This window comes from Typopeltis vanoorti, chromosome 13 (assembly GCF_054136105.1).
Source record: "Typopeltis vanoorti isolate ZY-2024b chromosome 13, IOZ_Tvanoo_1.0, whole genome shotgun sequence".
Lineage (NCBI taxonomy): Eukaryota > Metazoa > Arthropoda > Arachnida > Uropygi > Thelyphonidae > Typopeltis > Typopeltis vanoorti.
This window is the reverse complement of record NC_143561.1, coordinates 25,318,107-25,335,063: the sequence shown is the minus strand read 5'-3', so window position 1 is coordinate 25,335,063 and position 16,957 is coordinate 25,318,107. Positions and strand designations below refer to the sequence as shown.

At 34.9% G+C, this 16,957-nt stretch overlaps 1 protein-coding gene across 2 annotated transcripts in view; it reads left to right on the top strand.

The window, feature by feature from the left end:
• The window catches only part of LOC150099998 (phospholipid-transporting ATPase ABCA3-like), a 728,766-nt gene that overhangs the window by 615,561 nt on the left and 96,248 nt on the right, over positions 1-16,957 (top strand). For both annotated transcript variants that reach the window (XM_090402469.1, XM_090402468.1), the window contains 2 exons: positions 9,198-9,700; positions 15,800-15,987. In XM_090402469.1, coding sequence (XP_090258595.1) covers positions 9,198-9,700; positions 15,800-15,987 — 691 coding nt within the window. The remainder of the gene's footprint in view (positions 1-9,197; positions 9,701-15,799; positions 15,988-16,957) is intronic.

Genomic DNA, 16,957 nt, shown 5'->3' with positions numbered 1-16,957 from the left:
ATTCAGGCAATGACAATCAAGGAAAAGAAGGAGTAGCCATAGTATTCAACACTGAATATGAGGCTAATTCTGAATGGCAGGCAGTCTCAAGTAGAGTAATATGGGCAAAAATGAAAATGGGGAACTGGACAATGAGACTTATTTGTGCCTATGGTCCCACAGAAGGTTCTACTAAGGTAGAAGTGGAGGAATTTTTTTGAGACTTTAGAGAAAGCAACTCACACAATGAAAAAAGAAAAGTTGGTCCTGGTTGGGATCAAAATAGCAGAGTAAGAAATGATTGTGAGACATACAAAAATATTTTGGGAAAATTTGGAGAAAAGAGCAAAGCTAATAATAATGAAAAATACCTGTTGGAATTCTGCTCAGGACATGGACTGGTTATTACTAATACCATGTTCCAACATAAAAATGTGCATAAATTTGTATGAAAAGAAGAGGCAAGGAATAACAAGTCTCATTGACTATGTTATTGTCGATAGTAATGTTTTCTCCCTTTGTGCAGGACACCAGAGTGTACAGAGGATTTCAAATCAGAAGTGATCTCTATTTAGTCTTGAGCAGTATAAAATTGAATTTAATTGTTTTTTTTTTTTTTTTTAAATTTTTTGTTATAACATGTAAGAAAGTTTTAAAGCAAATAAAAGTTGACCAGCCCTCAAATGTGAACTGTAGACTAAAATACACAAAGATTATTGAAGAAAAAATGAAAGAGCTTGAGAACAGCAACCAAACCAAACCTTGGAGATTCAGTGACAAGCCATGAAGAAAACACGGATTGATTCAGGCAGAGAGGCATGTGGTGAGGTTGTCTGTAAGGATATAAAAATCGGAACTCCATGGTGGACATGTAAAGTTAAAGAGGCAGTGAAAGAAAAGAAGAAAGCATATCAAAAGTTCCTGGCAAATAAGTCAACTTGTGCTCTTAGAGCATACACAGACAAATGTAAGAAATCTAAACACTGTGGAAAACTAGTTAAACAAAAGTAATTTGAAGACTTTGGTAAAAACTTAGAAAATAAATATGAAGAAGCTGGAAAGATATTCTGGAGATTGTTGAAGAAGCTCAGAAATAGAGAAAAGAGTGCTGTAAAAGAAATTAGAGATGATAAAGATGACATGAAAATGGGAGAAAAAGATATCCCTGAAATATGGAGAAATTACTTTGAAAAATTGCTAAATGAAACAAGCAGTGATAGCACAGTGGTAAAAAAACACTCAACAGGCATACAGTCAGGAATACCTATCCATTCTTGAAGCCATCAAAAGTCAGAAATGTGTAAAAGCAGCAGGAGTAGATGATATTTGCATAGAAAAGTATGGAGGTATAATAGTCTATGGAGGTATGATATTTGCTGAAGTATGGAGGTGTAATAGTCTTACAGTGACTGCACTGTAGTTCAGAAGGCCTGGACAGAGGGTCGAATTCCAGATGATTGGAGTAGAGCTCTCATAGTACACATATATAAAGAAGGAAATAAAACTGAATGTGAGAATTACAGAGGTATTTCCCTACTGAGTGTTCCTGGTAAGATTTATGCAAGTATACTTGAGAAATGGTTGAGAAGAATTGTGGAAGAAAAGCTTGGTGAAGAACAAGCTGGATTCAGGCCAAATAGAGGCTGTCAGGATCAGATCTTCACTTTACGACAAATAGTTGAGAAATCATGGGAATATAACAAAGAACTGTACTTAAGTTTTGTCGATCTGGAAAAGGCATATGACAAGGTGCTAAGAGAGAAGCTATTCAATACACTACAATTATATGGTATCAATGGGGCATGATATCAAGCAATACTTAGTCTTTATTTGAGTTGTCAGTCAGCAGTTAGAATTGAAGGAAGTCCAGGAAAATGATTTAATGATAAATATGGTGTGAGACAAGGATTTCATTATCCCATTCTGTTATTCATTATCTATATGGATCACATTATGATGGAAAGTGGTATTAAACATATCAAAATTAGAGATGTTATTGTCAGCTCTTCGCTTTGTGCGGATAATGTTATACTTCTAAATAAATCTGCTACACGTCTGCAAGATTCCTTGACTAAATTGAATAACTGTTGTAATAGATATGGTATGATGAAGGTCAGCAATAAAAAGACAAAGACAATGAAAATAGGCAGAATTGTTGAAAATGTCAACTGCCTTGTGAACGAAGAACCTGTGGAACAAGTAAAACATTTCAGCTACTTAGGCACAATTTTTAGTGAAGATGGTAAATTAAATATGGAAATAGACAACAGATTCAACAAAACTGGTATGGTACAAAGTCAATTGAATAAATTCATATAGAATAAGAGAGAAATTAGTTGGAATACTAAATTAGCTTCATACAAGACATTGTTCAAACCAGTTTTAACTTATGGATCTGAAAACTCGGTCAGAAGTAAAACACTTGACCAAAGACTAGAGCCCGCAGATATGAGAGTCCTGAGAAAGATTATAGGCATGAACAGATGGCATCCTGTATAAAGATCTGATCAGGGCTTTATACAGTGGCATCACCACTCTTCTATCTCTGCTGGTCAGCATCTTTCTCAGTATTGCAGCAGTCCTCTCTGTTAACTTCACTACCTTTGCAATATGCTCCCTAAACTTCAAGTTTCTATCAGTCAAACAACCTTAGGTTCCTTGCCCCCCTCCACATCCTCTAATACAGTTCTGCAAACAGCATATATAAGCTCCCATCAATGGATCCGTAACTTTAAGACCTTACATTTAGTTGCATTAAACTGACACCCTCATTTATTGCTCATCTGTCGGGCTTATTTGCATCCTTGGCCTATCCTATCAAAATTCTCATCAATAGAAAGACTACTGTTACAACAAGAGCACCTCTTAATAAATCCATGCTGATCCTGTAACTTTACCCTCATCTGCCCAATGCTGCATATGATCTCTCACTAATTTCTTCAAAATCTTTACAGCTATAAAAAAAATACAAACTAATCTATAGTTTGACACTTCCATTCTACCACCACCTTTATGCAATGCACTATCTTTATCCGCCTTCCACTCCTTGGACACTTTTTTTTTTTGTAACAAGACTGTTGTTGAAAAGTCAAGTCAACAGATCTGCAAGTTCCTTAGCACATTCTCTTAAAACATGTTGCAAATTCTCATCCACTCCCCTTATTGGCATCCTAAATAATTAATATTTGAAATACACTCTTTTCAACCAGTTCTACACCTTGAACCCTTTCCATTCCTCTAGTAATAAATAAACCTATTTTTCCAGGATGAAATATACCCTATTAAAGTGGTCATTAAACAACTCTACTATGCATTAGCTCTAACAATATTATTCTTCTACAGTCATAGCTCCTACTTCTGGCCATGTAAAAAGAATTCCTATGATAAATGATAAGCTATCACTGCCAAAATATGCTTTACCCTTCTACTTTTATTCCTGTCAGTATGGCATCTTCTGTCAACCATGTTTTACTGATCCCAATAATCTTTGGACCAGTTGAGGCCATCAATACCACCAACTGATCTCCTTTATATTCCTGGTATTTGTATAAAGAAACATCAATACATTGTTAGTGTTTCTATACTATCATTATTCCCTCCAGTCCCCAATGGATTCTGCATTACACTGCGTCTTTCCCCTTTTGCCAAGTGACTATACCTACAGAAGCAAGAGTCCACCTCTGCTGCCATTCAAGATCAAAATCTTTGTTTAGTAGAATGAATAGCATAAACCAGAGAGGATAAGCCAGAAGATAATGGGTATATAATGTAAAAGAGTCATGTTTGCAAGAGCTGATCCATGGCAGTGGCTAGGGAGGAAAAAAAAAATAGACATCAGATACCAACAGAAACTGCATCTATGAACATTAATGTTAGCAAACTTTATTTTCAGAATAAACTGCTTTTTGGTGGGGGCATAGAGAATGGTATGTCATACCAACACCTTTGTTAATAGTGATATATGGATGTAGTAGAAATTTGTAATATTCAGTAAATTTTTACACTTTTACTTAGCAAAGAAATAAGTTTAGTTATTTAATGAAATTTACATTATTCACTCTGTCTGTTAAGATATTTGCTATATAAAACTTTAATATCTCCTATATAAAAAAAAAATATATCGGCTAACGCCTTTTTATTCTTGTATAGGGAGTAGGTGAGGCTGTTTTAACCCTATCTAACTTTAGGAGACTCAGTGGGCAGTTCAATCGTCACTGGTACCCAATCAGAGATATCTGGCCCAAGACTATCACTAATTAAGTGGCATGCATTGAAGAGAGACAGCTTCTTGTGGTCCCTAACACAATATATTTGATGTCTGAAATAATGTGAATTCTACGGTCGATTTTCTTGAGTTTAAGAGACAAAAAAAACCAAGTTTCCGGGAGAGAGAACCTGCTTGCTCGTGCCAGAGATCGACTAACTCGGGAACCAGTCGAAAAAAGGCTTAGAGAAATTTCCTCTAGTCACTGACCAGATTCGAAAGCAAGTCTTTCTTTGTCAAGCGCTGTGGTGTGCAAATACCACATCCACTGAGTTACACAGGCTCCTATATAAAATGTTATTAAAAATTACTTTATATATTTTTATATACATTTGCGAGTATACAACATACTCGCAAAGTATACAACACACATTCTTCTTTTACTTCTGTGAAGTAAAAATATCAATAAATACTTTTTTTTTAGTTTTCTCTTCATATTCTTTTAATTTTATATTTTTCCTATTAGCAAGGAATGAATATCAGTGCCTATTGTTTTACCAAAAAAAAAAAAAAAAAAGAGAGAGCACTAGTATATTATGATGGACACATGGCTAATAGCAAATACAAGGTGTAACAATCCTGATTTCTTCAGTAACTAAGTAGTTCAAATCTTTTTTGCAAAATTGAAGAGATTTGGATCTCTGGTCAGTTTTCATTCCTTACTTGAGTGTGTGTGTGGGGGGGGGGATGTTGATACAATCTTTTGGTTATTTAATTATTATTATTTAGGCCTCCAAGAAGCCAAAAGACTCATTGTGGGAGAGGTCCCTCCTAGGAAACAGTCTATCATACCACTCCTTAAACTCATTGACTGTTCTTGCTCTCACCACCACTCTATCAAGCAATGCATTCCATTGTTCAACCACCCTTCATGCAAGGAAACCACTCCCCACCCTCTTGCTCACAGTTTCCTTTCGTAACTTCCAGGGATGGCCCCTTTGCATCACTCCTTCCTGCTGTTCAACCAAGTGAAAGAACTCTCCAGTGTCAACATTGTAACTACCTCTCAACAGTTTAAAAGTCCCAATCATATCAACTCTCCTTCTTCTATCCACCAAACTTTGCAGTCCACATTCCCTCAGCCGATCCTTATAACTAACATTGTACAGTCCTGAAACTGCCTTTGTACCCTTTCCACAGTTAATTTATCCCCTTCAAATCCTGGGGATTTAATCTGAGAACAATAGTCTAAGTGTGGTCTGATCAGATTCTTTATACAACGGAATGATAACTCTTTTATCTCTGCAAGTCAGTGTCCTTGTTATTGCAACAATCCTCTGTTACCTTCACTACCTTTGCAATGTGTCCCCTGAATTTCAGGTTTCTATCAATAATCAACCCTAGATCTCTTGTCTCCCCTACTTCCTCCAGTTTAACTCCTCCCATAGAGTATGTAGTGTCACAAACCTCAAGATCTTACATTTTGCTGCATTAAACTGATACCCCCATTCATTTGCCCATCTATCTAGCTTATTCAAATCCTCTTGCAGGCCTACCACATCTGCACTGTTACTAATAACCCTTCTCAGGTTTGCATCATCCGTAAACAACTGACTATCCCCATGCAATCCACGGACAATGTCATTGATATGAAAATTAAACAATATAGGTCCCAGTACTGAGCCCTGTGGAACCCCACTTGTAACCTTCTGCCTCTTTGATATTGCTCCACCATACACAACTCTCTGATACCTATCGGACAGCCAATCCTGAATCTAGTTGACCAATCTGACATCCAGACCCATGTGCTGCAACTTGAATATCAGCTTATCGTGTGGCACCCTGTCATTTGCCTTTGCTAAGTCTAGGAAAATGGCATTATATGCCTTTCCCTCATCTAATGCTCTTGTAACTTTATTATAATAGGCTAGCATATTACTAAAACAAGAGTGGCCCTTCACAAATCCATGTTGACTCTTACAGATAACATTACCCTCATCTGTCCAATGTTGTATACATTGGACAGATGACTAACTAATTTCTCTTCAGATGAATAACTAATTTAGGCCAGACGACCTAACTAATTTCTCCAAGATCTTAACAACTAATGACACACAAACTGGTCTATAATTAGACACTTCCAGTCTGCTACCATCCTCATGCAATGGCACTAGCTTACCTTCCTTCCATTCCCTGGGCATCTTTCCCATAACCAGGCTTTCATTGAAAAGCCAGGTCAAAGGAGCTGTCAGTTCTCTAGCACATTCTCTCCAAACTCTTGGTGAAATACCATCCAGTCCCATAGCTTTACTGACATCCAGAGTATTCAGTATTTGGAATATGCTCTCCTCCTGCACCCCTAAACTTGAACCTACCCTATCCCTCTAGTATTAAAATTTACTCCTCCAGGATGAAATACCCCAATAAAATGTTCATTGAACAATTCCACTATGTCCTCTGCATCAGTCAATCTATTCCCATTTTTATCCCACAACGTCATTCTTCCGCAATCATTTTTCCTCCTACTAGCCACATAGCTAAAAAATTCTCTAGGATTTTCTTTGGATCTTAGGGCCAATCTCTTCTCGTATTCCAGTTTCTCCTGCTTTATCGTACTAGTCATTCTCCTGGCCTGTGTCTTATATTCTTCATGCATCTGCTCTTCACCTGTCACCTTATATCTCTTCCATAGCCTCTTTTTTTTTTACATGCAGTTCTTGTTTAATATTGTTTGTCATCCACTTTACACCAAATTGTGTCCTCTTCTTCCCTTGTGGAATACTTACTATTGCTGCTAACAAATATTCCTTCACAATTTCCCAAGCACGGATGATAACCCGGCCTTCCAATTCCTCCCTCCATGAAATTTCCCCAATAAGTTGTCTAAGACTATTATAATCCCCTGCCTTATCATTCCACATATGTTCCCATCTTTTTGATACTCCTACATGTCTATTCATCTTCCAAGTCAAAACCACATGGTCACTCTCTCCAACTGGCGGGAAAGATGTCATCTCAGTTATTATGAACTCTTCTGATGCTATGACCAAATCCAAAACTCTTGAACCTCTTGTTCCCTCTATTATATGTTGTCTAAGACATTTGACCCTCAAGAATTCTAACAATTCCATTCCCTTATTGCTACAAGCATCTTCCTCTCCCCAATTTATATTGCTGTAGTTAAAATCTCCCATAACAATCATTCTTCTTGTACTTGCCAAGCTCAACTGCCTAAACATCTCCTGGTCCGCACCCTCTGTGCTCCTTGGTTTGTAGCAACACTCCACTAAATATCCCGTCTTTCTTATCTCTACCTCACACCATATACTTTCAAAATCATTAGTCTCACTGCTTTCCAAAGCCTCCACTCTTAGAGGACATAAGTTGTCACTTATCATAAGCAGTACTCCTTCACCATGCTTTCCCTTCCTATCCTGCTGAAAAATGCTGTATCTTGCTATTTCTATTCCTGTTATTATATCCTCTTCTGTCAACCACGTCTCAGTGATCCCAATAATCTTTGGCCAGTCCAATTCCTCTCCTTTATTCCGGATACTCCTGGCATGAAAATGCACTATTTCTATACCCAGCATTATTCCCTCTAGACTCCACTGGGCTCAGTGTTACCTGATGTTGTCCTCCTTCTCCCAAGTACCCTTTCCCACAAGAGGCCACCCCTGCTACCATCCACCTTGGGCATTCTAGTTTCCCTGCATCGACTCATTCAGAACAGCAATATATGCCTGCATCCTTCCTCATTCATATGCAAGCTGTCTCTCGCATATAATTCCTCTCTGTCCTCAAATGCCCTCCAGGCATCCACATATTCCAATCCTCTCATCTGACACATTCTAGCTATTATGTTATTCATTATTATTACTCTTCTACTCAGCTCGTCACTATCATACCTAGTGAACATGCACAGTATCTTTCCTCTCTGCATCTTCTTTCGTACTGGCTTAAGCAAGAATCTCACATCTCTTGCTGCCCAATTTACATTACCTCTCAAGTCATTTGTTCCTACTATCACAATCATCTCATCTACCTTTTTACCCCTCTTACATGCCATAGCCACACTTTCTATCATTCCTCCAAGCAAACACTCCTCACGCATCCTATCTTGCATACCATGGATCATTGAGTCCCCATACATTACACCTCTTACCACCCTCTTCCTCGATTGCTTTTATGCATCTCTCACTCCTCTAGCACTTTCTCCCTGTGTTCCCTTACTTACCTGCCCTCCTGACATCACTCTATCTCTGGTTCCAGTGATCTTTAAGCAACTTGAAACATTTTGAAAACACAGTTTCTAAACAAAGCAGAATGTTTAGAATTAAGAATGATAAACACGTTAACACAAGAATATTTTAATTTTTTTCCAAATATTTCAGTCTGAAACTAACAGACTGTCCTCAGTGGCTTGATAGGTAGTTTTTATGAGGTGAAATACAAACATTTGATCATTCAAAAGTAGAACGAGCCACGTAATATTACATTGCTAAGCATTAAAGAAAGGTAAATTTCATCAGAGTGATGAATAAATTCTAGGTATTAATTCACAATTTCATATAACAATCTTAATTTATAAGTTCAATTAAAGATAACATGAGACCTTTAATTCTTACTAGTGTAAGAATTAAAGGTCCCAATTAAAAAAAAATATAAAAAAAAAATTATAGTGTGTTATCCAGATTAAACTTTCCCATATTTTCACAGGGACATACAGCCATTTCGATTTAAGTTAGGGCATTGGAAGTAAGGCCTCAGCACTCTCTCTTTGAATAGGCGTTCAAATTTATAGCAACATCTTTGTAGAAGGCGAGTCTTGGACCAGAGAATGTTGTGGCCTGTCTCTATCCCGTGCTGTGCCAATCCAGACTCTAAGAATAGAATGCTTAGAAATAAGATTCCAAACTTCTAATTTTATTATTTTAAAGCAAAGTATAATATTTCACATATGTTCATATTTCATATACACTGAAAGAATAATTTTCATTCAATTATATTTCAGATTATTGTGGAAATGACTGCTTTGAAAAAAAACATCCAATAACCTGGGAAATGTATGGTTGTGGCCGTGATCTCTTCTTCATGGCACTTGATGGAATATTATTTTTAGCTCTACTTTTCTTCTTGGAAAGTGACTTAACACGGTATATATATAGATTCTGGGAATTAATTTTGAGGATATTTAAAAAAAATCCAAATATCATTTTAACGTCACAAATACAGGATGATGATGTTGTTAATGAACAGGTAAGAGCTGAAAACTTGTATGTTGATGCAAGACATAATGAAGAGGCAGTGACTGTTTTTAAATTGTCTAAAATATTTGGTACCACATATGCTGTAAACAATTTAAGCTTTTCTGTTCACAGAGAAGAATGTTTTGGCCTTTTAGGAATTAATGGAGCAGGAAAAACTACCACTTTTCGTATGCTAACTGGAGATTTGTTTCCTACTAAAGGTGATGCTGTTATTGAAGGGTTCAGTATTCTCACCAATCTAAAACAGGTATCTCAACTTTTATTTTATATATATATATATATATATATATATATATATTACATGGGAAAATGGATATGATGTTTGTAATAGAAGATTATCTGATTTCCGTATACAGTAACGCCTCGTCTTATGACATTTCACTTTACAGTGATCTATCATGAAAATTTTCAATTATGATCATTGCCCATTTATACAATGCTGTATAGGCTGATATGACAGTTTTAGCAATGTGATGCCATCTCAGATAATCTGATGTGCAGTTTTTGTGAGTCCACAAAAACTGCACATCTGGAATTCTGTGTTTTGATATTTTGTTGTGAATTATAAACTTTTCATAACTATTATTGTTGTTAATAATGACAGATAAAAATCAAAGTTAGGATACTGTTGCTTCTAGTAAAAAGAAGACTCATAAATTTATTGCATTAGATTCTAAGATTAAATTGTTAAATTTAGTCGTAATTTATTGACAAGGTGTATTTTAAATAAATGCCTGTTATAGAGAAGGCAATCTGCTATTCAATATTTTTTTTCATTTACATAACTGTTGTAAATACATGCCATTATTTGCAATGTCAATTACACACATATATGAATACTTAATTTAAAGCTCTTAATTCTCTAAAGAAGAACAATAATTTTATTATTACCTGAGCTGACAAGGGTAAAGCAGTAGTTGTACAAGACAAGAGACTATTTTAGAAAGATTTCTTTAATGCTCTATGATTTCAAGAATTTAGTCCTTTAAATTCTGAAGATGTAAGCTTATAAGGTTAAGGCATAGTGAAGAATTTATGAAGACAAAAACACATACGTTGGAGTAATTACTCATAATTAAGAAAATAACACTTTTTCGACTTCTGTGTTAAGGTCATCAACATGACACTACACAAAAGTAAGATAAATCTAATTGACTTGTTAATTTTTAGATTTATCTTACTTTTGTTTAGTGTAGCGTAGCTTGTGTCCTGTACATATGTATGTTTTCATAATGATGATCTCAATACAGAGATCAAAATATCAAGTATTATTTTCTTAATATAAGTAAAGTAATTACTCCATGTGTTTTTGTCTCCATAAATTCTTCATTATGAATGCTGACCACTGTGCAACCTTAAAAGAAAGAATTAGATGGTGGTCGCTTTTTTTTACTTACTAGTCAACTACTCTATTAATCATCTAGTAATATTAAAAACAACTGAGAAAATAAGCAGCAAATTTATCAAGATGCACTCTTACTCAAGAAGAGATATCTGTTTTAGCCAAATGTCACAAATATGCAGTTTCTCTGAGTAGGTTACTTGTTATGGATTTGTTCATCTTGCATTCAATTACTTCTGAGATTGCCAAAAAATGTCTGCTTTCAAATTGCCATGATGCTCTTTAAAGCAAAGCTACCACCTTCATAAAGTGCATAATACTCTTAAGATGAACAATAATTGTATTATTACTCGAGCTGACAAGGACAAAGCAGTATTACAAAATAGGAGAGAATATTTTAGAAAGATTTTCATAATGCTGTATAATTTTTCTACTTATTATCCTCTCTCATCTAATTCCTGCTACCAACCAAATTAATAAGGTTATTGAATTGATTAATAACTCTAGTTAGGACAAACAATTAAAGAAGAAACTTAATCTTTTATTCTCATTCACCTATATTATATGGTCTTTCCAATATCCATAAGCCTGGCCATTAAGATCAGTAGTGAATTGAATTGGCTGCTCTACCTATAAGGTTTCTAAATACTTTTCTATGTTATTTTCTTCCTTTACTGGAAAATCTGCTTCTCACATCAAGAACTCATTGGATTTTAAAACAGAAAATTGTATTCTTAATTTAGGCCCTTCTAATATTATGACTGGTCTTGAAATAGCATCTCGTTTCACAAACAACATCCCTTTATTAGATACTATTAATTTAAATAGTATTCCTCCAAACATTATCAAACTTTTTGACTTTGTTATCCTCTGGTTATTTTGATGTCCAAAAGAAATTATATCAGCTCATTGAAGGTACAGACATGGGTAGTTCTCTCTCTCTCCCTCCCCCACACTTGCAAATTATTATATGGAGTGTTTTGAAGATCATCTCCTTAACGACACTTTTTCTAAATCTCTAAATCTCTAGCATGGTACAGATATGTTGATAATATTTTTGTGATATGGGATAGTTCCCCATCAAGTTTGAAACTGTCTCTAAAATAAATGATTCAATTTATCTTAGAGGAAGAGAAATACAATCAGCTAGCCTCTTTTTGATATATTGATTCTTCATGAGCCAAATAGTAGTTTACAGTTTATAGTTTTTCAGAAAGAAAAATATGCTGATCATTATACGAGGGTGTACTGAAAAGGTGTGATAATCACCATGAAGGAAATGAGGTAGAATCATGTAACTTACATATTATTCCATATTCCCCACAAAGTGGGGAATATGGAATATTATACACTAGTTACAATGCTGCTGCCATTTGGAATCCTCTGAGGGAAAAAAAAAAAAGTCCCTTGCTGCACAAACCAGTCCTCAGCTGCAGATATGACTTCATTATCTGTGGTAAATTTTGTTTCTTGAAGTGCTTCTTTAAATTTGGGAATAGGAAATACTTAGATAGCACCAGGTCTGGTGAATAGGGTGGGTCAGGCAGACACTGAAAGCCAAAGTTGCGTATTGTCTGTTCGGTTTCATGAGTAGTGTGAGCAGGTGCATAGTCCTGCAAAAGCAACATACCTCTGCTTAGTTTCCTGCAGCATTTTTCTTTCAGAAATGCTGAAGGAAATATGCTGCTGTCACAGTTTCACCTTTTTTTTTAGGTGCTTGATAAGGAACACCCCATCCATATCCCAAAAGTCAATGGTAAGAACCTTCCCTGCTGACTTTTGGGTTCGGAACCTCTTTGGCCATGGAGAACCTTTGTCTCCTCTCCACTGACTATTGTTTGGTCTCTGGATCATAATGATGAAGCCATGTTTCATCAACAGTCACAATATGAGTCAAAAAGTTTGCATCTGATTTCTCAAGTGACCAAAATCCCTTGAAATGACAGCACACATTCTCTTTGTTGGTCAGCATGCAAACATTTGGGGACCCACTTTGCTGAAAGCTTCTATATTCCAGATGTTGGTGGATAATGACCCCCAACTTGCTTCCTGTATATCCCCAGAGTCTTTGCAATGTTTTTGGTTGGGATTCATCTATAATCATGGATCATGACATGCACTGCATTTATGTTTTCAGGCATGATCACTGTGAAAGGTCTTTCTGACCTTAGGATCTGCTGTCTCAGGATGTTTTAAACTAGTTTTAAATTTGGCCACCCATCTGGCAACTGTTGGATATGCTGGGGCACAGTCTCCTAAAGTCTCACACAAAGTTTGGTGAATTCCAGTTGTAGACTTTTCTTGCAGCACAAAAAACTTGATGATGGCCTGCACCTCTGTGTCTTTGAATTTCTTCAATACCTCTGACATGTCTTCTTATATATCCTAAAATAAAAAGAACAAATTATGACAATTTGATGAAACATGGGTGTTAAAGGGTTTTAAGATATGTTCTTTCTTGTGGTTATATCAGTTGCTTTAATATGAGAACTTTTCAGTTCCTCCCCCCCCTGCTGATGATGGTTGAAGTTCTTCAACTATCATCACCAATACCCTTCCTCCTGTCACATTCCCTCTATTCCCTGAAACAGTATCCTTTGAATTCTGTCCCTGTAACTATAACACTTTCTGATAAACAGAAAATGTTACTGTTAATCATAAACACACTCATTTATCCCAAGGATGGCTGAACTCATAATTGACTGCATCTTTTCAGGAAGGGGGGAGAGAGAGAAAACAAGTATGGCATATATGAGCTAGAATATCTATATCATTCATAACAGTACTATGGTAATTTATGTTGAAAGTTTGTTTTCATAACTCTCAGGCATGCAAAGCACTTAAGTTTCCAAAGTGAATACTTCTGGCTTCTTTTGTTATACAGGGTGTTTCAAAAAGAATGTCCCGATTTGAAAATTGTATATCTCTACAACCATGAACCACAAATTAATGTGACTTGTATCATGTGAACGGCCCTTGGCCTGGTGTTTGATATGACGACTGCTAGATGCCGCTACTAGCACCCAAATAGCTGCTACGCTTAGTTAATGAGAAGATGGTGTCTAGTCAACAGAAGGCGTTTTGTAACTGTACCACATTTTCATTATTAAATATAATTATTTGAAATCTGGTCATTCTTTTTGAAACACCCTGTATAGTAAAGATGGATATTTATTATCCTTTCTCATCATCAAATTCCTGACATATACCCTTAGAGGGTGTTCATGAACTTATGAAAGTACTACATGAAAAGTTACATTGTTACAAACTTCCTATCAACAATTTTCTTCCAGATTAGCCTGTTATCTGTTAATATTTCAATATTCTTCTTCTCTTCTGCTCATGGCAGGTTGAGTTCCTCGAAGACGAATTTTTGCTATTTCTTCTGTCCTGTCTTTTTATTAAGTTCTATTATGGAGTTTAAGTGGGTGCTTTTTTTAATGCTGTCAATCCATCCCTTTCTTGGTCTTCCTCTGCTGGGTTGTCCTTCAATTCTGTCATTTAATAATATGTTTGGTAGTCTTTCTGGGTTCATTCTTGAAACATATCCAAACCAGCTTAGTTGGCTCTTTTTTTTAACACTGTAATTATTGTTTCTTTAAAGTTAAGTTCTTCTCTGATTTGTTTTTCCTTTCTGTCCAGTTTGTTTTATTGATTTTTCTTAGGCATTTTATTTCAAAAGATTCCAATATTATCACATCTTATATTTCTGTCTTCTAAGGCACTTTGTTTTAATGCATCAATCTACCTACATCTTGGTCTTCCTCTGGGTCTTTTTCTTGCCATCTTGGCAAATAACACTTGTTTAGCTATTCTTTCCTCTTCTATTCTGTTTAAGTGGTCATATCACCTGAGATTGACTCTGCTAACACATTCCTGGATACTAGCAATCTCAAATTCTTTCCTAATATTCTCGTTTTTAATATGACACTGCCATTGACGCCATCTGTTCAGTCTCCTAATCTTTTTCAGGACTCGCATATATGTGATCTCCAGTCTTTGATCAAGAGTTTTATTTCTAACCCAGCTTTCAGATCCATAAGTTAAAATTGGTTTAAACACTGTCTTATATACAGCTTGTGTAGTGTTTTGACCAATCTCTCTCTCTTATCCCATTAAATTTATTCAGTTAACTTCCTACCATACCAACTTTTCTATTTCTTCTGTGTATTTCCAAATTTAATTCTATTTTCACTAAAAAAAAAAAAAATGCGCCTAAATAGTTGAAATGTGTTATTTGTTCTATAGGTTCTCCATTCAGGATGCAGTTGATGTTTTCAATGTTCCTGCTTATTTTCATTGTCTGTCTTTTTAATGCTGATTTTCATACCAGGTTTATTATATCAGTATCCTGAAAACTTATCCTGGATTTATTTGAAAGTATAACATTATCTGCATAAAGTAAAGAGCTGAGATTAACATCTCCAATTTTGATATCAGGTTTAATACTGCTTTCCTTCATAATGTGATCCTTAGAGATGAGTAACAGTGGAAATAATATACTTACTTGTCGCACACACACCTGACTTAACATCAAACCATATTCTTGTACCTCGTTCAATTCTAACTGCTGATCTACAACTCAAATAGGGACTATGTATTGCTTGATATAATGTCCATTTACACCAAATAACTGGACATTTTGAACAGCTTTCTGCTTGGCACCTTTTGCCTTTTCTAGATCCTCCTTTCTTTTAGTCATAAAATTATTGTAGGTATAGTAGTCTAATAATGTCAAAGTGCCTTCTAAATGCAGTATTCAACCAGTTTCTTGAACTCCAACAAGATATAAAATATAATCACAAACTTATTTTTCAGTCAATTTTTGAATAAAAAAAACGAAAAAAGAGGAACTCAATTTATTACTAAGTATTGTAAGAAGTCCAAAGAAATTTATAAGAATTCTTATATTTTCAGTGAACTAACAAAATTTGTTGAATGTATTTAATTTAATTGGATTTCATTTAATTAATGTTCTGATTTTTATTCACAATTTTTTGCTAGTTTCAATCTTTCATTGGCTACTGTCCTCAGTTTGATGCACTCATTGATCGATTGACTGGAAAGGAAATGTTGTGTTTATTTGCTAGACTTAGAGGAATACCTGAGACCAGACTTCATGATTATGTGGAATCTTTAATTAATATGATTGACCTTCAAGCTCATGCAGATAAACGAACAGATGCATATAGGTAATCAGAATTTGTAATAATAATATTATTAATATTTTTGGTGAGTTTAAATTATAAGCATAAATTAATTAAACATAATTCAGAAAAACTGAATTATGTTTAATTTTTGATATGAAAAAAAAATTTCATAAAACTTTTGATGTGGACCATGATTTTAATTGATACAACATCAGTTAATCTGTTAAGTATCATATTATATATTCATACTAGATCTAAACCATTATTAGTGACAATGCTAGTGCTAAACTAAGGTTGCTTGCTTTGTTTATGACTACAATATTTTCAATAATTGTTTCATTAACTAAAGCAAATGTGCTTGCATTAGTCGTTTCAGTTCATCTCTCTCTCTATGTGTGATTATCGCATTCATGCTCTAATCTGGAATGTTTTGATGCATCTGAATATCATTTATTTAATAACGTTTATAAAGTTTTGTTCTTTCTTTCCTTCTTCTCTTGATCTTTTTTCTTTGTAATATTGCTCTTATTTTCTCTAATTTAAACTTTTCAACTGCGCTGAAGTTAGTATAATGCTCCTAATCTGTAGCATTTCTTTCCTATTTTGCTGCTTATCATAAAGATCATTGCACAGCAGTTTATTTAGTATTCAGAAATAATTAATCTGATGACCACATCTTCTGTAACAAAATATCCTTTACAGAAGGACATTATTTTCTGCTTAGTATTTAGTCACTCTGAATTTGAGATTTTTTTTTTTTTTTGTAAGAATATTTGTTTCCTCTTAGTTTTAGAAATTAATTTCTGATTATATTAAATTCAGCAGAACATAACAAAACTTGTAATGTTGGGAGGGGGACAGATAAGATCTCTTAAATTTTGTATTATGGTCATGATATTCTTTAAGAAATACGATGTACTTGCCTATAAAGTCTTCTGCCAGTTATAAATATTAAATGCATAAAGTGTAAAACTATAATTTTTGGGCTTTACCCAGTAGGCTTTTGAAGGAC